General features: G+C 42.0%; 1 protein-coding gene across 4 annotated transcripts in view; it reads right to left on the bottom strand.

The window, feature by feature from the left end:
- Window positions 1-3,908: 3,908 nt before the first annotated feature.
- Window positions 3,909-21,877, bottom strand: part of PTP4A2 (protein tyrosine phosphatase 4A2) — a 46,530-nt gene continuing 28,561 nt past the window's right edge. For 3 of the 4 annotated variants that reach the window (XM_056556949.1, XM_056556950.1, XM_056556951.1), the window contains exons 2-7: window positions 16,584-16,675; window positions 16,000-16,103; window positions 13,324-13,416; window positions 10,928-11,058; window positions 9,984-10,058; window positions 3,909-5,670 (exon numbers count right to left, since the gene is read on the bottom strand). In XM_056556949.1, coding sequence (XP_056412924.1) covers window positions 5,562-5,670; window positions 9,984-10,058; window positions 10,928-11,058; window positions 13,324-13,416; window positions 16,000-16,095 — 504 coding nt within the window. In that variant the 5' untranslated portion in view covers window positions 16,096-16,103; window positions 16,584-16,675 and the 3' untranslated portion in view covers window positions 3,909-5,561. The remainder of the gene's footprint in view (window positions 5,671-9,983; window positions 10,059-10,927; window positions 11,059-13,323; window positions 13,417-15,999; window positions 16,104-16,583; window positions 16,676-21,877) is intronic. The other variant, XM_056556952.1, reaches the window with a different exon arrangement.

The following is a 21,877-nucleotide window of genomic DNA, read 5'->3' as shown; positions in this document are numbered from 1 at the left end:
TTACAGGATGACCATTGTATGTTGAGACCACAACTCTATGGAAACCTGGTAATTGGTTCTGAAGTTTCCAAAATGTCATCCAAAAATAGGAAAAATTGAGAATTAAAGAAAAATAAGTAGATAACTAATATGGATAAAGAAAGTCCTTAAATATAAAAAGAAAGAGTTGCTAAGAGCTGTAAATCACTGTCTATGTAGGATAGGAGCTTCTTCAGGGTCCTGTACAGTACACGAAATGTCCTAAAAAAGTTAAATGGAACCGCCCAAAGAAGCGACTAACCCTGGGACAGTTAAAGAGTAGCACAGAACATGTATTACCACTCTGTACTGTAGGGGGCACTACCAGATAGCCAATCAGTGCATGCACTTAAATAATACAGGTGTTTTACCAGTAAATGCCCATTCTAATTGGTCAGTTCTTCCAGCCAGTTTCACATATCTGGATTGTCTGTACCATTGTATGTGGAGTAGGTTTTCAAGTTATAATGGTTGAGAAAAGACCATTGTATGTTGAAACTATTGTATGTTGAGGCCATTGTAGAGTTATGTATTAGACTGTATTAGAAATGTGGCTTCTACCTGTCTGTGCCATTTTCCCCCTCCCCCCTTTATTTACCACTGTCACATCTTCCCCCCCCCCCTTGATCTCCTGTACCATATCATTCCCCCGTGCCATTATATTCCACCCCCCTCTGATGTTCCGTGCCATTTGTGGTATCCCAGTACCGCATTTCATACGGTACTTATTTATCTATGGGTCCCCGTAGCCAGAGTCCCTAGGATTTAGTAATCTCTGTTAGTCAGTCCGCCCCTAGTCGCCTCTATTATAGTTTATAGATTTCTAATTTGTCCATAGAATAATGTATATGGTATTGTTTCTGTATATAAATGGTTAATTACCTGTTTCTATTAGCGTTGCAGGACCTGCGGGTCATGTGACAGGGTGAACTCTGGTTTTAGATTAAGGACCTTTGGAGGCCCTTTTACGTCAGTAATCCCATCACACCATGTACTAGTGAATGGCAGAAATTCGGACCAATCAGAATCGCCACACCCCCTGCCCATATAAGGGAGCGGCTCCCATCTTCTCGCTCTCTTTCTCCTGGCTCTTGATGAGAGAAGACCTATATCGCAGTAATCGCAGTGAGTTAGGCCTGAGCCTTGCGGCAACGGCTGAATGATCTAAATTACAGAGTGTGTCATCCCCTAAGCACTCTGCAGTATCATTGGACCCAATATTTCCCCTAAATCCGGACGGATCTGCACATCACTCCCTAAATTCAGAGACTACAAGTTTAATGCAAGGTCCGCAACTTTTGCCAGTCGCTAAGCAACCTAAGAACTGTTATATGAGACTGTTACTACGCATTGGATATTGCAAGCACTGCAGTAAAGTTATTCAAGTTCAAGTTAAATCTGCTTGTGGACCTTCAGTCATTTAATTGCACCTATCGCTTCTGGGAAGGGCGGCGATAGGCCGGAACATAGATTCAGCATACCAGCCCTCACCCTGGCGTCACAAATGACAGGGTTAATATTAACCCCTCATATATCAACATCATACCATCCCTACCATACACCCCCCAAGGGCTACCACACATTATATTCCCCCATCCCCTCTGATGCTCCATGTGCCATTATATTACAGCCCCCCCTTTTATCACCTCCTGTGTCACATTATTCATTCACCCAACCCCCCCCATTCTCTGAGCCCCTGATATGCATTACCTGTCCTCTGCCCCCTGGCAGTCTGAGGGGCTCGGCCTCTCAGCGGGCACAGCCGTGGCTGCTGTTGCTGTGGACCACATTCTCGGTCCTGACGGAGGTCTGCGTTATGACGTCATTGCACGTGCCTACGCCGGGACGCTGACATCCTATGAGGCACCCTATAGGCTGCAGCATACAGCTATGGTCCATAGAGTTAAGTGACGGGGCAAGAGTGATTGCACTGTCATGTGACTTCAGGCTCAAAGCAGGGCTGAATGCCTGAAGAATTCACCTGTCCAGCGCCCAAGTACTGCATGTACTGGACATCAGGCAATAGACTTTCCACACCCGTGTAAAGAATGGCAGACAACATCTTAGTAGTATTAACTAGAGATATTTTCTTTAAGAGATGCCAATGCCATGTGCACATAACTTTTGATGACACAAAGCCTAGACTATGGCTGGGTTCACACTACGTTTTCTCCCATACGGGAGCGCATACGGCAGGGGGGAGCTAAAAGCTCGCGCTCCCGTATGTGCTCCCGTATGTCATTCATTTCAATGAGCCGACCGGAGTGAAACGTTCAGTCGGCTCATTTTTGCGCCGTATGCGCTTTTACAACCAGACCTAAAACCGTGGTTGACCACAGTTTTAGGTCCGGTTGTAAAAGCGCATACGGCGCAAAAATGAGCCGACCGAACGTTTCACTCCGGTCGGCTCATTGAAATGAATGACATACGGGAGCGCGAGCTTTTAGCTCCCCCCCTGCCGTATGCGCTCCCGTATGAGAGAAAACGTAGTGTGAACCCAGCCTATGACTAGGAAAAAGATGAGCAGCTAAGGTGTAATATTGGTCAGTAAGGCAAAAAATAATCCTCTTGTCTCTAATCATCCAAGGAGGAAAGTATTAAAGGCATTGTCCAGAAAAATTTATGTGGCCAGGCTGTGTTTGAACATTGCTTTCCTCCCAGCTTCCGGTATCACGTCGTCCAGTCTGCTGAACTTTGCTTCCCCAGAGCAGGCAGAAGTTGCAGATGTGATGTCAGAGCGCCACTCAAATCACTTGCCACAGCTGTGTTCAGCGTCAGCCAGTGATTGGCAAGCGGCATTGTCAGTTACCTGAGCTGTAGATGCTAGGCTTTGCAGCTCCTTTAAAAGCAATATCACCGGGTACAGACAGGGCACCCTGAGACAAGGGCGCAAAAAGGGGAGTTAAAGCTTTTATTTGGTCAGCCTTGGTACATTATGTAAATAAAATGTATACCTCACAATCCAATTAAGGGATCAGTGGTGTTTAAAGCCCTTTAATGTCTGTTCAGGCGCTAATGATCAGGCCAATTTAAATTTTTGTTTTTTTAAGGTGTTCCTCCTTTTAAAGTGACAACTCTTATTTTTCATCTATGTACTATGCAATGTACCTTGCAATGACACCTTTCATTTTACCATTTAATTTACAGCCAAATGGATAAAAAAATTTGGGGGGGGGGGGGGGGGGAATTGGAAAAATGAAAACAAAAAACTGCAATTTAATGTCAAATATTAAACTATTTTGATTACATGATCAATGTTAAATGCGGGATCTGAAAGTTTAAATTACTCTTGGCTTAAATTGGCCCCGGGTTGGTTTGAGGTGGGACTGATTGGGACCTCTGCAGTGTTCCGCTAAGCTGAGTGATGGCCAGAAACACATTTCTATACACAAACACACCTCAAATCAGATCTCCTGTATTTATATAAAAAAAAGATTATTGGATTTCTATGGGCAACTAAGTCACTCAGCTCGCCCAACATATTTAGGAGGTCTACTATTTACACCATATGAAGTACCATAGCAGAGAGAGTGCCTTTTCCCCCTCATTTTAAGAGGTATTTATCAAAACCTGTGCAGAGGAAAAGTTGTCCAGTTTCCCATCACAACCAGACTGTTTAATTTTTCACAGGTCTTCCTAAAAATGAAAGAAGCCGATTGGTTGCTACGAGCATCTGCACATGTTTTGATAAATCTCCCCCAAAGTGTCTTCAATGATGTAGTATAGAGCTACGGCCAGTCTGTGCCCCTGTACAGCCTCCACACACACCATTGTGTACATGATCTGATTATATTAAAGAGTTACTTAAATTATTGATCAACATTTTATTCAGGTGCCTGCAACCGGAGATTGCATGCACAGATGAAAAAGACAGACTGAAGCATAGTGTAAAATGTGTTAATGTGTAAAATATTTTATTGAACATATTTCTTGAGATCAAGGAAATTCTAGCACTTAATGATTTACACTTAGATCACCTCTGTCTCGGCACCTCTTTCAGCCACTGGATCTTTGAAGCAGGAAACAGTGTGAAAAGTTACATTTGACATAACTTTTAATTCACCCCCAGAAGTGGGAATAAAGGATTTAGGCACAAATGTCCCACTCTGAAGTACAAGCGGGAAGAGTAGTTCTAATTTCCACTGGGCATGGTCATTTTATAAAATATGCAGAACGCATATTGGGACTAGACCACATTTATTCTTGTGATATCCTATATAAGCAAATAAGTGTCAATCCCTTGATGTTTTTGAGCAGCAATATATTTTCTTTCAAGTCCATAAGGTTTTAAAACAGTGAATGTACACAAACATTAAAATTCATGTATTTGCACAAATGATACAATCTTGTATTCACCAAAGAACTGGGGTTAGGAGACTGAGGTAAAAGAATCCTTCACTGTTTAATGTTCAATTCAGTCTTACGGTTCCGACTGACTACAATACGGCAGCTTTCTATCACTAATCAGGATGCTTTTAATAAAGACAATTATCTTGTGCACGTTTCTCTTTTCTGGAAGCTGAATGTTACTGAACTAGAAATCATAATAAAAAGCTTTTGGCCAAAAAAAAAGACAAAGAGAATGGGGGGGAATTATTTTTTTTTCTTTTAAATGAGACATGTTCAAGCACATATACAAACAAAGTTGCTGGCCAGGTGTCAAACAGCAGCTTGGATAAATACAGTGCAAAATATGGCTGCAGTTCTAAAAATCACAAACGCATCCTTGTTTTGGCATCAGCCTTTAAGTAATGGCATTTTGACTGTGAAACTATTGTGGGAGTGCGGGAGATTAGAAGACTTATTTTAGATGTTATTTGGACTATTAGCTGCCGTAGAAAACACAGATAGCAAAGGATTTGGCTTAAGGCTAGAGGCAGTGTTCAAACAAAGCATCATTAGAGCCGTGGTGGCAGCCGAGAGATGTGAAGGGCCCTGAGCAGTTCTAATGGTCAGCTCCATCACCTGGCATCCCTTACTTTGGATCACTTGCTGTAGACAGAGCAGACAGGCTAATCTTTTTGAAGTTGCTTTAAAAGCAATGACCCACATACATAGATGCTCACCCATCTGCACCTGAGCTAAAAGATTTTTTTTTAAAGAAAAAAAAAAAAAAGCCAGTATCACATTCATTTGGTCCAGTCAACTCCCCCAGTATCCTTCTGCTTTACCTAAATACAGATGTTTTGGTATGTGCCCTGTATTTACATGCATGTCCTTAAAATACAAGTTGGTGCCCCCTTAATGTGTAACACTTGAACCAATATACATTGAGGTCACACCTGAACTCTAAGTTCTCCCGTTACACTGACACTGAAGGTTAAATTGCACATGGACCTATATTCTTTCCCCTGTCCTTCTAAATGAAGCTTTAGGAGAAAATATATAGAAGCCTGCTTTGATTTTTATTTTTTTTATTGCCTACTGTGGCACTTATTGTAGTTTTGGATTTGATGGGACGGAGGTGAGAGATTCTTCTTTTCAACTTGATCCATTGCCCTGGGTCACAAGAGTCTGGTCAACCTGGTTGTTTCCAATCTATTCTATTGCATACAGCAGGGGCCGTTGGGATCCTTAAATCGCAAGCGCATCTTGGGTCTGTACTTTTCCAGATAAAGCAGCTGTTTGGAGTTGAACGCTCCTCTTCGTTTCCTGGCAGTAGGAAAAAAAATATGGGGTTTTATCACATTTTTATTTATAGCTTCCAAGAAAAAATATACGTAAATCATGACTTAACCCCTTAATGGCACAACCTTATTTTGGCATTAAATGGGCACTGTCAGATATAAAAACTTTTGATATGTTGTAAAGCAATAGATTTTGTCATTGCTTTCATTAGAACCTTTTCAGTACTTCATACTGAAAAAGCCAGTCAAACAATTGCCCTCCCCCACTCTTGCAGAAGGGGGAGAGGGGCAGAAACACACTGCAGCCAGTGAATAGGGGATTTATTTGTTTAAAAAACGTCCCCGCATGTATGTATGTATGTATGTATGTATGTATGTATGTGTGTGTGTGTGTGTGTGTGTGTGTGTATATATATATGTGTACATATATCAGTCAATATATGAAGTGAGTGTGTGTGATACAGAGGGACTACAATCAAATGCCTCCAGCTGTTGCAAAGCTACAACACAAAAGGATGTATGGGCATGTTGGAAGCTGTAGCTTTGCAAAGCTGTAAGCACACAGCTTGTGTGAATATCATAAAACCAGAAAGGAAAGGGTTACTGCTCCCAGAGCAGAGAGAGGGAGTGGTTATCACAGAAAGGGACCCGCCCCCTGACTGAAAATGAAAAGTACTTTCACTTTGCAATTACTCCAAGTAAATAAAGTGAATTTTAAGAGAGAAATATTGGGCATAGGCACATAAAGATTACATGTACATGATTAGGATGAGATACTGAGTAACCTATAAAAAAAACTTTTTTGTGATCTGACAGGTACGCTTTAACCCCTTAAGGACGCCCTGCGCCTGGTCCCGGTATTTAAAACGGGGTCATGCCATGACCCCGCATCATACCGGGTCAGTACCGGCTGCTAGTGATAGTTGGGACCCTGGGCTAAAAGTGCACGGCACAGATAGTTGTGCCGCATGCAATTAACCCTTCAGACACGGCGATCAAAGTTGATTGCCGTGTCCAAAACGAAAGTAAGCGCTTCCTGGCAGCTCAGTGGGCTGATCGGGACTATCACGATAAAATCGTGACGTTCTGATCAGCTAGGACGCGAGTGGAGGTCTCCTTACCTTGCTTCGTCGCGTCCGATCGGCATTTGATTGCGCCAAGCCTAAGCTACAGGCTTGAGCAATCGAGCCCCTAGCTATGGCTTTGCAGTGAACAGTGTAAAAGATCAGTGTGTGCAGTGTTATTGCCCCCTATGGGAGCTATAACACTGCAAAAAAGTGGGGGGAAAAAAAAAACACAAAGTGAATAAAGGTCATTTAACCCCTTCCCTAATAAAAGTTTGAATAATCACCCCCTTTTCCCATTAAAAAAAAAACACTACTAAATAAAAACATGTGGTATCGCCGCGTGCGTAAATGTCCGAACTATAAAAATATATAGTTAATTAAACCGCACGGTCAAAAAAAATTCCAATGTCCAAAATGGCGTCTTTTTGTTCACTTTTTATATCCTGAAAAAATGAATAAATAGCGATCAAAAAGTCCAATCAATACAAAAATGGTATCAATGGTAAAAACTTCAGATCACGGCGCCAAAAAAAAAAAAAAAGATCCTTCATACCGCCCCGTATGCGGAAAAATTTTAAAGTTATAGGGGTCAGAAGATGAGAATTATAAACGTATACATTTTCCTGCACGTAGTTATGTTTTTTTTCCAGAAGTACGACAAAATCAAACCTATATAAGTAGGGTATCATTTTAACTGTATGGACCTACAGAATAAAGATAAGGTGTCATTTTTACCGAAAAATTTACTGCATAGGAATGGAAGCCCCCAAAAGTTTCATCATAGGTTTTTGGGTAAAATGACTGATGTCTTTACAAAGTAGAATTCTGACCCCTATAACTTACTTTTTCGCGTATGAGGCGGTATGAGGGCTCTTTTTTGCGAAGTGATCTAAAGTTTTTAGTGGTACCATTTTTGCATTGATCGGCCTTTTTGATCGCTTTTTATTCATTTTTCATTATATAAAAAGTGACCAAAAATAAGCTATTTTGGACTTTGGATTTTTTTGCGCGTACGCCTGGCCGTGCGGTTTAATTATAATATATTTTTATAATTCGGACATATCCGCACACGGCAATACCACGTTTATTTTTATTTACACTTTTTCTTATGGGAAAAGGGGGGTGATTCAAACTTTTATTAGGGAAGGGGTTAAATGATCTTTATCCACTTTTTTCTTCCCCACTTTTTTTTGCAGTGTTCTAGGTCCCATAGGGAGCTATAACACTGCACACACTGATCTTTTACATCGATCTTTATCTCATAGGAAACCATTGCTCAATGATTCTGCCGCTTTACTGTTCATGCCTGGATCTCAGGGGTGCCACCTCCTCATATCCCCTGCGATTTGCCAGTCCGGACTGATTGGCCAATCACAGGGCAGGGCGCGGGGGGGGGCTAAAGTTAAGTTCCCCCGCTCTGCCTACCCCAGGAATTCCGGGGCAGAGCGGGGGAAAGATGGCAGCGATGGATACCGACCGTTGTGGAAAAAGGGGGGGGGGGGGGGGGGGTTTCAGCAACAGACAGCGGGGGATCAACTGCAGACAGCAGATACCGGCGGCGGCGACAGAGGCAGCAGTGAAGATCTGGTAAGTGATCTTCACTGCTGCCTCATAATTTCAGAACTACAACTCCCAGCATGCCCAGACAGCCAAAGGCTGTATAGTGCTCTCCAAACTGTTCACCTCCAGATGTTGCAAAACTACAACTCTTAGCATGTCCAGATAGTCCAGGAATGCTGGGAGTTGTAGTTCTGCAACATCTGGCCCTTCAGCTGTTGCCAAAATACAACACTCAGCATGCCTGGGCAGTCTCAGCATGCTGGGAGTTGTAGTTTTGCAATATCTGGAAGGGTACAGTTTGGAAACCACTATACTGTCCAAACTGTAGGCCTCCAGATGTTGCAAAACTACAACTCTCAGCATGCCTGGACAGTCCAGACATGCTAAGCGTTTTAGTTTGGCAATATCTGAAGGGCCAGATGTTGAACTACAACTCCCAGCATGCCCTTCGGCTTTCTGGGCAGGCTGGGAGTTGTAGTTTTGTAACAACTGGAAGCACACTGGTTGTAAAACAGTTTCCTAACTCAGTGTTTCCCAACCCGTGTGCCTCCAGCTGTTGCAAAACTACAACTCCCAGCATGCAATGAAAGACCATGCATGCTGGGAGTTGTAGTTTTGCAACAGCTGGAGGTACACTGGTGCAGAAACACTGGGGTAGTCTTACCTAACCCAGTGTTTCCGCAGTGTGCCTCCAGCTGTTGCATAACTACAACTCCCAGCATGCATGGTCTGTCAGTGCCTGCTGGGAGTTTTAGTTTTGCAACAGCTGAAGGTTTGCCCCCCCTCCTCTTATGTAAATGTACAAGGTACAATCACAAGGAGGGGGGGTTACAGCGGGTTTGCCAGTTTAAGTTTGAGCTGCGGCAGCCGGAAACAAAAAAAAAAAGCAAATAAAACACTACACTAAATAAAGGGTAAAAAAAAAACACTACATAGACACACACGTGTCATGTATTACAGGACACAGGGAGGGACCTTACCTGCCTCCTCTGTGTCTGCTCCGTGCCGGGATCCCCAGCATGGCCGTCGCTCTCCTTCGACGTCATCACGTCATCGCGCACGCCGTCCCGTCATCCAATAGGAGCGGCGTGCGTAGCGACGTGATTACGGCGACGGAGAGCGTGGATCCCGGGGAAGAAGATGTCTGGAGTGTCGGGGACACCACAGGGACGCGGCGACAGCGATGGAGCGACACCAGGGCAGCGGTCTTCAACCTGCGGACCTCCAGATGTTGCAAAACTACAACTCCCAGCATGCCCGGACAGCCAACGGCTGGGAGTTGTAGTTTTGCAACATCTGGAGGTCTGCATGTTGAAGATCACTGTTGGGTGCAGAATCTTTTTTTACTAGATTTTGCACCTTTAAAATAGGGTGCGTCTTATATGCCGGTGCGTCCTATAGGGCGAAAAATACGGTATTTAGCTTATAACAGATAAATTCTCTGTAGAATGTAGGTTTAAATACATCATTTATATTACACAATTTATATATCCAGTGTAGTTATCTTCGAGTATGTAACAAGTATTTGGGGTCTCACTTTTTCCAAAAAGATATTCATACCCCCATTTAAGCATAGCACGTCTGAATAAAACTATAACAAGAAGCCTTTGCAGAGCTTTGTTTACCAGGAATGGAGGTCTCAGGAGGTAACGTCAGGGATCCAGATAGGGAGGGGAAAGAAGAGAGCAAGTCTGGTAATGAGCTCACTTACTGCCTGATAAACTGCACAGCATCCTCGTACTTCATCCCGCATTCAATCAGTGCTAGAGCAACCAGCACAGGGGCCCTGGAAGAACACAGCGCACAGATTAGTTATGTGTGCAATTCATAGACTAGAACCCTGGGGCTCACCAGAGGTGCATACACTAGAAAAGCATGATTAACTGGATTAAAAATCAACTGTCGTGCCATCACCCATCCACAACATAGTGCAGTATGATAAACGCAACACATTTGCAAATTATTTGGCTGGGTCTGAAATGAAATAGTAGGAAATGTAACGCTAAAATGTGAGTATACAGTGAATGGTTAAAAGTTGTTTCTCCAGAGTAGATTATTTCTGCTAATATCCTTTAAAGTCCAGCTCAACTGAAAATAAGCATCCAAAATCAGAGCAGCCCGAGCCCACAGCTCATAACCTGCAGTTCTCTTCATTTCTGCTGCCAGACACTATATCATTTGCATCTTACCAAGCTGCCAGCCTGGGTCCTGCAACATTCCCTTCTACAAACACGCACAGCCCCCTGTGCCCACAGGCAGGGCTCGCCAGCTCAGGATAATATGTGCTGTATGCTAATTAAACACCATGGCACACCAATTGTCCATCACAAACACACCAGATGCTGCTTCATCTCTTTTACCGATATCTCACAACCCATCCAAACCGTGCCCTGCACAAAATTGTATAGAGCTACAATACACCACTTAGGGGCATAACATTTTTTTTTTAGCACCTTACGAATGCAAAAGAACAATGGGAGGTTAATTAAAGTGGCACAAAAAGAATACAGAAGGCTATAAAAATTCCACTGATAAATTCATCATCTAATGACTTCTACGTATATACCTTGCCATTTCCTACTTTTGTCAATGTTTTGCACCTCTGGAGAAACCCCAAATATATCCAGATGATAGAGGCACTAACTATGTACCCACCTGCCTAGTCCTGCCACACAGTGAACTGCAATGCAGCAACCTGGTTCTTCCCGAAATTTGTTTTTTAAAAGATTCAGCCAATCATCCACTATTTGTGTAGGAGGTGGCGCTCCATCATCAAAGGGCCAGTCCTGAAAAAGCAAAATAACCAACAATAGAGTACATCAAAAGACTAACAAAATAACCCTCAGAGAACCAAATAGGTAAAAGATATGCTAAACATTTTAAGTGAGATTTCCTGTGTAATAGCAGATCTTGCTGACCTCCACCATTAATTCTTTAAAAGCAATGCTGATCGCGTGAGACTCATTGGACCCCCACAGCACAACTGTGGGTGACCAATAAGTGAAGATAGTGGCCAGCTCTCTGCTTACTTGCTCCACACCGCTCTGCTGCCATCCACTGGTATGATCTGCCTTCTGGCAGTCTATATAGGTGGATCACAGATAAGTGATTAGTGCCGTCAATGCATAGTACTGAACAGTAACAGCAATTCAAAGATGGTTTTAAATAGTCCCTTGTGGGAACCCAAAACAAAAAGCAAAAATAAATAAATAAAAAAATAAAAAAGTTTAAAACTTGAATAAGCCCCTCCCCAAAAAATGTAAAACACCCATTACTTCACCATTATACATATAAAGCTACGTAAAATAAACAAACATATTTGGATGTGGAACAGTCAAAACAAACTAATTTTAATGATCCGTACAGTGAACGGCATAAACTGTCCATATATGCAAATAATAAAAAGTACAGATCACAGTGCACAGAACGAGCCCTCATACATCCCCCTAAAAGCCAAGTACTGGCTGAGGGTGGACATAGTTTTGGCCAGTGATTGGATGAGAGGCAGTGTAAACACTCTGGGCCCTGACGTCATGAGGAGCGCAGGCGGGGACCAGAGCAGGACACTAGAGGCACCGCTCAAGGCAAGTAAAGCCTCTCCCGCTAGATAACCCCTTTAAGGATTTACTACAAATATTGTTCAGTTTTTCCTGCAGCCTTATTGTTTTCACATATAGTACAAGATGTTCTGTCAAAGTAGCAGCCTTTCCACTCAGTCTCCAGCCTTTATCTTTTCTCCTCAAAGGGGTTATCAGTTTTCTTCCAGAAACATCTCTACTCTTGTCCTCAGTTTGTGTGTGCTATTAGAATTCAGTTCCATTGAAGTAAATGTAGCTGAGTTGCTAGGGAAGTTTTAACTACTTTCTTCCAAAAGCTGTTATGTTTTGTTTTTATTTTATCTTTCACTGTTTTCTAAGTTAGATATAACCATATGGTTGAGCTAAACATTAAGCATGAACAGATCTAGAGATGAGCGAACTTACAGTAAATTCGATTCGTCACGAACTTCTCGGCTGGGCAGTTGATTACTTATCCTGCCTAAATGAGTTCAGCTTCCAGGTGCTCCGGTGGGCTGGAAAAGGTGGCTACAGTCCTAGGAGACTCTTTCCTAGGACTGTATCCACCTTTTCCAGCCCACCGGAGCACCTGAAGGCTGAACTAATTTATGCAGTATAAGTAATCAACTGCTGAGCCGAGAAGTTCGTGACGAATTGAATTTACTGTAAGTTCGCTCATCTCTAAACAGATCCACAGTGCAACATAACTAGTCATCCGTGACCTTTTGGCCTTGTAGTGAATGTCCGCCTTTTATAATCACGTTTTTAGTAGTAAAATTCTGTGCTGACCAGTTTCCTATTATGTTATACAGAGCTTTGTATTCCCAATAGTATTTAAAACATAACATGCTGGCTGCCTGCAGCTGCCACTAGAGGGTGCTAAGCATACAGAAAGTAGAGGGCATGCCAGTGTAAAAATTGCAAAAAAGAATCAAAATAAAACCCTACATCATTTTGAAGAGATTATTAGAAAATCACAGGTTGAAGGCAATTCATGTTTTTTTGTTTTAAACTCTTACAGTAAGTGCCTTTTAGTGGTTGCTGCAGGTCCAAGCAGGGGATTTGTACCTGTGTAATAGAAAACTAAACATTGACTGCTATAAAGAGTGTGTGTGTATAATATATATATATATATATATATATATATATATATATATATATATATATATATATATATATATATATATTCTCTATATCACACACACACATCTCTAGTAAACAGCACAGAATTTATAATATATATATAAAAAAAAAAAAAACTCCTACAAACATACAGAATTTACTTTAACATGTAAGAAGAGGGAGGTGTCCACAAAGCTGTTAGCTATTCCATTTCTCATCCAGAATGTGGTAACAGCGCAATCTCCAATCTAACAAGCTAGAATTCACAAGGCCTCACTAGAACTCTTGCTCCTCAATGCAAAATTCCACACGTACCCTTTAAAGAATTTCAGTATTTCTGCATTTATTTAATACAGAATGGGAAATACTTACTAGCACTTGTATCCCTTCCTTCTCTACCGGAGCCTTGTCATATGTGGCTTCACAAACTCTCACAAGGGTGGTAACTCCATATTTCTTCAGCTCCTTTAAAAAAAAAATATAAAAATAAAAAATAAAAACACTTTACAACGAGATAAGATGACAAGATTCTAGAAGCCTAGGGAAGTCAGTTTAATAAAATAACTTTACAACAGAGGACTTTTCCAAGAAAAAAAAATATATATATATATATATATGTTTTTATATGATAATTTTTTTTAACAATTGTGTAGCGGCTGGGACCAGAATAATAAGTTGGTTGACCAATAAGGAGTTGACCATCTGCACTCTTCACTGAATTGTCAGAAGAACTTTTACTGTAGAATGGCATGTGAATGCGAGCCTATGGGATGTAATTGGGAAGCTGAGGGGGGTGTGAATCATGTTCGGGGTGTTATTACCAAGATCCTAATCACACCCCATTACCAAATAAAGTACCAGCCCAGCTGACTTTTCAGTGAAGGTACTCCTAGCCAACCAAAAAGTGAAACCTCTCTCTCCAGAAAGTTAAAGGGGCTATCCACCATAAGGTGATTTTTAGTACGTACCTGGCAGGCAGTAATGGACATGCTTAGGAAGGATCTGCGCTTATCTTGGGGCTAAATGGCTATGTTGTGAGATTACCATAATACTGTGGCTAGCTTTTTGTGAACTGGTATTTCCTGTGTGTGTTTTTTTGGGTACTACAAATCCCATAATTCCATTTTTCTCCTTCCCACACATCAGCCATTCAAAAGACCTGTGGTTTTCAATCAGGGTGCCTACAGCTGTTGCATTAGTTGCAGATTGATCTCTCTCCCACCAAGCGATCCCTCCACCCATTGAAGCAGACAGGCTCCCTGTCATCAGCTGACTAGCGAGTCAGGTCTCGGCTGCATTGCAGCCTGGGAAAAATCTGAGACAAAGGTCCTTTTGTATGCTGTTAAAAATAAATATTGGGGTGAAAATCACAGAAGAATTGTGAGAAAACCATCACACACAGGAACAGACACTATATTATGAACAACACTAACTTTACAGCCCCTGTACCATAGTCAAATAAAAAAATCCTGGAATACCCCTTTAAAGCAGAAAGTAGCAAGAAAGTTAAAGCAGTGTTGAAAGCAGGGAACCTGAAGCTACAATTTGATATAAAAACATCGGTCCAGATTTATCAATCTGTACACAAAAATGTATCAGACTTAGGTCTCAAACAAATAAGAGCTGAGCTGTAATTGATTGCTATGTGCCCGAGACAAAATAATGAGAAATCTGGGCTTATGTTTTTAGAGTGACTTCAGGAACTCTCATGTACAAGAAAAAACTATTGGAAAATAAAACACAAAACAAATCCCCATTATTAGCAGTCAGTTTAACATGGAGTGAACCATGGTTTTACCAATATTTGGCATGGATTATGGGAGTATGTTTCCCAGCAGTGACCATAGTAAAACAGTCTACAGGGACTCAGATCACCTTAAGGTCAGGTTGTAATCCGGATAATCCTGCACATTATGTCTTGTTCAGATCTTGACAGATGAGCAAGACATCCGCTAGCCCTTGAATCCACATGGGTCCCCTAGAATCTCAACATCAGCTGTCAACACCATTCTATTTTTATCAGTTTTTTTCCTATACAACACCTGATTCTTCTCGACTTAAATGACCAGATGATTATTTGTCCTTTAGACTATGTACCTAGTTTCACCATATAAACCAGGAGATCTAATGAAAGGATGGAATCTAATGACTCATCCTACAATAAGGAATACAACGTGCAATATAAGTGGTTATATGGTTCTAGCAGGTAGAATTAAGCTCACAGTACCAACATTGTTAGTACACTGCCTGGTGTAATGGTAATACTTCCCAGAATTCTAATCCTCAAAGTAATCTCTGCAGAGCCTAAACCAGCAAAGAATGCTGAAGATTTCTGCTCCGAAGTCTGCAAAACTGAGAATACAGCTGTACAGAAGGCCATCAATGTAAATCTAAAGTTTATTAAAATTGACAGTTTCAACCAAAACAATTATTTGCCAGGTCAAACCTAAACAATGGACTGAAATGTTTGATCTGCCAGTGTCTATAGTCCTTTTGTGTATATGATGGTCAGTTGTTACATGAGCCATGTATAACATGTCCCCCAGGTAAACACTGTTTTCCCTGATCACATATGACCAGAGGGAACAACTAATGAACAATATGGCTGCTTCTGCAAAGAAACGGTTCACCAGTTGATCATTCAGCCAGTCTACAGGCGATAAATGTCAAATACCAGTTTAAAAGGAAAATGCCCAGCAAAGATCTTCTTCCATCTTCAGTGAATTGCATGCTGGAGGCGGTCTACCGGCTCAATTTGAATATTCATTGTTGCGGGTCACATGAGCGCCCAGTCAGCGTAGAGTTCACATGACCCGCGGCAGTGAATATTCATATTGAGCCGGCAGGCCCGCCTCCAGCATGCAATGGACTGAAGATGGAAGAAGATCTTTGGAGTGCAGGTATGTATTTAACCCATTAACCCCTCATCGGTCTCCTATTTTCCTTTAAAGAACAGATGTGCCTTGACTTACAGAATATATGTCAGTATGGGCTGATCATTCTCAAAAACTCCCCTCCCAAGAAACCTGTTTGTTTACTGCTACATACCTCTGTGAACTTGTTGAGCGTGGCATTAGTTGGATTATGGGTGATTAGAAAACGCATACACTCATATGATATTTCCACTGGAGCTGGACGGTTCATTGTGATAACTTTAAAAAAAAAAGGTTTATTTAAAAAGAAAAAAAAAATGTGTTTTAAAATTCACAGCAAAATATAAAAAAATTCTATAAAGAAAAATATATATTTGCGGGTGAAAAAAAAAAAAAAATAGTATTTTTATTGCAATGTCCCAAAGAAGAGATGTTATTTCTTGCAGATAAGCACTTCAGGGATGCAGAAGAGCATCCAAAAGAAACCTCTCACATTACTTCTGGAAGGGGGGGAAAAAAAAGGACCCTAAAATATATTTATATATTGCAACCAGAGGTCTCTACTACAGTGAGGCACTCATTTAAGGAGATTATTTCCCCTACAAAATGTTTCCTTTCAAAAAAAGGAAAAGTGAAGTAGTGAAAAATATTCGGCTTTGGGGTGTGGTGATAAATAAGAACTCCCATATGCTTTTCTGAACTGGACAAGAGACTGGAGGGGTGGGCGTAGGATGCCAATCGAGAAGCCTCTCAGCTCACTTGTCTGCACCAACGCTGTGCTGAGCCTGGCAGTACTCTGTCCTTACACGCCGAATCGCCATAAATGTTCGACATATATTCCAAGAGTAACTCTGAAATAGAGAAAAATAAGAGACATTAGGTTCATATACCTTTTATTTATGTTCACAGTTCCATAAAGTTTAGGTTTAATAATACGTTCCTGTCATTTTATTGAGGCATTATAATTTGGGAAAGTTATCCCCTATTCACAGGATAGAGGAAAACTAGTGGGTCAGTGAGGTTCCACCAATCCCAAGGACAGACCATATTCAAAAGGATAGAGCAGCAGCATGCAGGCGCAACCAGCACTGTGTTTATGTTCAATGGGGCCAAGCTGAGCAGTGTGCAAATGCACCATAGAGGACGAGTAGAGAACCGGCTGTGCACAAGCAGTAACATAGTTCATAAGGTTGAAAAAAAGACCAGAGTCCACTAAGTTCAACCTATAACGCTAAGGAGTCCCTACTGAGTTGATCCAGAGGAAGGCAAAAAAAAAAACCTCATACTAGAGGGAAAAATTCCTTCCCGACTCCAAATATGGCATCAGAATAAATCCCTGGATCCACGTTCTGTCCCTATAAATCTAGTATACATAACCAGCAATGTTATTACTCTCCAAAACTGCATCCAGACCCTTTTTGAACTCTTTTACAGAGTTCACCATGACCACCTCCTCAAGCAGAGAATTCCACAGTCTCCCTGCTCTTACAGTAAAGAACCCCTGTCTGTGCTGGTGTAGAAACCTTCTTTAGACGTAGAGGATGTCCCCTTGTTTTACATACAGTCCTAGATCATGGGAAGATATCTCTGTACTGCCCCTGATATATTTATACATAGTTATTAGGTCACCCCTAAGCCTTCTTTTTTCTAAACTAAATAACCCTAATTCTGAACTGTAGTCCTCCCATTCCCTGTAAGCTCTTTTTATTCAGGCACAATCTTCCTGCGTTTGTATGATCAACATATGATAAAACAACCATGAGTTATTAGCTTGTGAATCAAAGTGCTACCAAAGTGAACCAAAAGTAAACGACATACATTTGGGAAGTGACCTGACCACAATTATCCATCTGACTATACTTATGCCATTAAAGGGGTACTCCGCTCCTCCGGTGTTCCGAACGCTTGAAGCGGGAGGGGGAACGTGACCTCACGGCCACGCCCCTCGTGACTACACAGCCACAACCCCTCAACACAAGTCTATGGGAGGGGGCGTGGGGCAGCCATGCCCCCTCCCACAGACTTGCATTGAGGGGGCGTGGCCGTGAAGTCACGACCCCTGCACCCAGCGTTCTAAATGAATGCCGGGTGCTGCACAGAGATCGCGGGGGACTGCCACAATCAAACATCTTATCCCCTATCCTTTGGCTAGGGGATAAGATGTCTAGGGGCGGAGTACCCCTTTAAGTCAATGGGGTCTATGCCGCTCTATACACTTCTAAGGCTGTTTTTGATGACGTGTGCAATAGAATGGCGAATCGGCATGTGAATGCAGCCTTAGGCCAAGTTCAGGCGGCAGAATTTCCGTAATTCTGCACAAGTTCTGTTCATTCAAGGTTGCAGAACAGAATTGAGGATTCAGCTGGAATTGCAGCAGAAGTTTGTGTTCTCAAAACCTGAAATGTAAAGCCCCATTGACTTCAACAGGACTCCGCACCAGAATTCTGCAATCTTAAAGACCGGTGTGTAAATTTTGTGGAATGCGGAATTTCCACCATGTAAATGGGACAGCGGAATCCCATTAGAGAGACTATAGGCGTAGACTGTTGGCAAGATTTCCAGCAGAATTCCACTGTCTGAACATGGCCTTATACAAAATGTCCAATTCCTAATAGAATAGTTTACAGATTACGGCAATAACATTCACAGTGAGATATCAACCCTATGAAAATGCATTTCAAATATTTATTTATGGTAGTATATTTCATCTGGAAGCCTAACTGACAGCCGCATTAGCCTACTTACCTGAATGTAAAGGGGTTACCTGAATGTAAAGGGGATGCCACGCCCCCTCCCATAGACTTGCATTGAGGGGGCATGGTGTGACATCACGAGGGGTGTGCCTGTGACGTCACAACCCCCACCACCCGCCCCAAGCGTTCGGAACAAAATGTTCAGAACTCTGGTGCAGCGGAGTACCCCTTTAAGATACATAGTACCTTACTTTTTTTTGTTCATTTGATAAACTGCAAGGACCAGCCAAAATGTCAGAAACCAACAGAAAAATCTTAACGTTATTTGATATTCCAAAGAGCAAATCGTTCTTTAACCTTTACATTGTCACATGTACGTAAACACGAGAACACAAACAGTTCCCAAAAATAAATTCTCTATGCAAAGCACATTAGAACATACTAGAAACTATATATAACATCTAAGGAAAAAGGAAAAGCCCAGTGATCAGCAAAAGCACTAAAGGGAACAGGAATCAGAAGCTACTGCTGATGTGAAGGGTTCTTTATCACTAAACACCCACCAGAGACTCTGAATGGAACTCCTGTAAATATCTAGACAAGTCCTGGAATACGTAGTAAAGATAAGGGTCACCAACAAGAACCGGCACAGAGCAGATACAAAGGGTATCAGCAATTCTGAGTAGCACAGGCTATCTGCAACCATGCTATGACCTATGGTATTGAAGCACAAGCTGTAAGAGCAACAATGCTACCATTAAAGTGTAATGGGTCAATGGCAGACAAGGAAGTTAATGATTTAATAGGTTAGTGAGGAGGCTCCACTGGGTTGGCCAGGAATCATACTGCTGGACATGGTTCACTTAACCTGTCATTGTGCTTACTGTCAATGAGCGGCCGAGGTCAATGAGATTCCAGTGCATTACTTCTAAAGGGCGAGCTAAGATTAAACCCACACATCTTAACCATTTACTCATAGTACATCATTTGGGGGATCAGTCATGTTAGAAATATAGTTATAAATCACTGTATGGCCCAGTGGTTTAGGGAATCCTTCAAAAAGGTTGATCAGTTATCGTTCGCTTAGGAACGACCTCAAGAAATGGGATTACCCATATATATCTTGGATTGGGAGGACTAACGTGATTAAGATTGTAGTCTTGCCCCGTATATTGTATTTATTTAGGACCCTCCCCATTCTGGTCCAGAGGGGAGATCTTCTTTCCCTTCAACGGGATATTTTTGCATACATTTGGTCTTCCAAAAGACCCAGGATAGGGAGAGCCACAAATGTATCTTCATCGGCGGGTGGGGGAGGGGGGGTCTTTCGGTGACCAATCTGCTTAAATATTATTACACGGCCCGGATAGCTCAATTGGCACTCATCAATTCCAAGACGAGCAGGCTGAGGTGGGTTTCCCTTGAAGAGTCATTGGTTGCCCCCTACTCTAACTGCCCTTGTGTGGTCCATGTCACCTGTGGCTGACATTTTACCCTCCTCTGCCCAGGTAGTGTTACATGCTCTATCACTCTGGCGTCAGGTTTGCTTTAAGTTCACTCTGCAATCGGTTCCCTCTCTGCTTCTTCCCTTCTTACACAATCCCTCTTTCCTTCCAGGTCTCACTCCTCACACGTTTTCTTGGTGGCGATCCCATTCTCTTACATGTTTACAAGACTTACTGATAGGTCGCTCTCTGCCTACTTTGACTGAACTATGCCGTCACTACTCAGTACCACCCAGGGAACATTTTAGAGCTAGACAAATATTATCATTCTATAGTAACCAATTGGGGAGAAACATGGTTTTTATCACCTACTCCATTTGAACGCCATATTTTATACTCCCCGACTGCTTCGGGCCTGGTATCCCTATTATACGCTCATTTTAATACCCTCCCACCAGATGTTAAACTTAAATTTATGCAGGACTGGGAGAGGGATATTAATTCTACTCTTATGGCTACTCAATGGAGGGACTGTTGTACAGTTATCAGTAGGGGCAGTTGGCAGGTATCCCTGGCAGAGACTGCTCTGCGTATATTACACCGCACCGCCATTTATCCTCAAGTTTCCCCCCTCTGCTATAGAGGTTGTGGAACTCGGGGTACACTTTATCATACCTGGTGGAGTTGCCCGGTGGTAGCTGAATTGTGGTCCTGGGTGATGTCTTTATTGTCATCTATTCTCCCGCATAGGATCCAGAGATCACCTAAGTTTTGCCTTCTCAGCCATAAACCATCCAGAATGCCATATAAACCATTTAAGCTCGCCCAATTTATTCTGTTAGCCACACGCATACATATTGCAGCACGATGGAGGACTCCTGATCTACACTTTACATCAGTCGTGGAGAGGGTGAATTCCATTATGCTGCATGAGAAGTTATCCGCCATTAGGGAGGATCGAGTGCCACAATTTGATTTGGCGTGGGAGCCGTGGGTTTCCTCTTCATATTGCCCAGACATGCAGCATCAGTTTTCTCTTTATTGATCTAGTGTGATTTGATGGTGCCTGGATTACCATTACTCGCTGTTAGCCAGTATGGAGTCTGTTATTAATGCCCACCTGTTATGTCACCTGTATTGCACACACCTTTAACGGTATGCTGCACTTTTCTATTATGTACCTGGATATTTAGTTCCAAAATAGTTATATATTGGTCTTCGGACTTGATTACTGAAAGTACCTACCGCATTGCTTGTGACTTTCAATAAAGCTTCGTTGTTTGATGGTTAAAAAGGTTGATGAGGGCATTACAGACTAACAGAGCACCCCCATCACCCACTTGGCAGATAAAGGACAAGTGCAACAACTAAGGCTCTGATTACATGTGTTGTGGCATCCACTGTGTACAGAACACAGGTCCTTACGGTGCCCAATAGACCTTGTCAACTTTTAGTGGGCTCTGTTGGGGTTCCAGAGTGGTATCGCATTTTGGCAGCAAACCCATATCTGCAAGCTGTGGAATCCTGAGGTTGTGAATTTTGAGACTAAAAAAAATAAAAATAAAAATCTCCTAAAAGTTTGCGATTGTTTTGCCTGTAAAAATTTACTTTTTTTTTTTCTTTTAATCAATTCTTCAGCATTTGTACAGTTTTTTTTAGCTTTTGTTGAGCCCTCTCTGGCATCTGGTTTTTGGGGTTAAGCAAATGGCAATATACAATTTGACAGCCCAAGTTCCTTCACATGTAATACGACCATAATAAAAACTTTGTGAAACTGAGATGATTTCCCTATTCAATTCAGTTAAGAAAAAAAGAAAATAAAAATATAGTCCAAATATACTGTATGTGAACCTTAAAAGGAAATCTGTCACCAGTGTCACCTGCACTAACCTGTCAATACTGACAGGTAGTGCAG

This window comes from Hyla sarda, chromosome 2 (genome assembly GCF_029499605.1).
Source record: "Hyla sarda isolate aHylSar1 chromosome 2, aHylSar1.hap1, whole genome shotgun sequence".
NCBI classification, from domain to species: Eukaryota; Metazoa; Chordata; class Amphibia; order Anura; family Hylidae; genus Hyla; species Hyla sarda.
The sequence above is the reverse complement of the archived record's forward strand: the minus strand, read 5'-3'. Positions and strand labels throughout refer to the sequence as shown.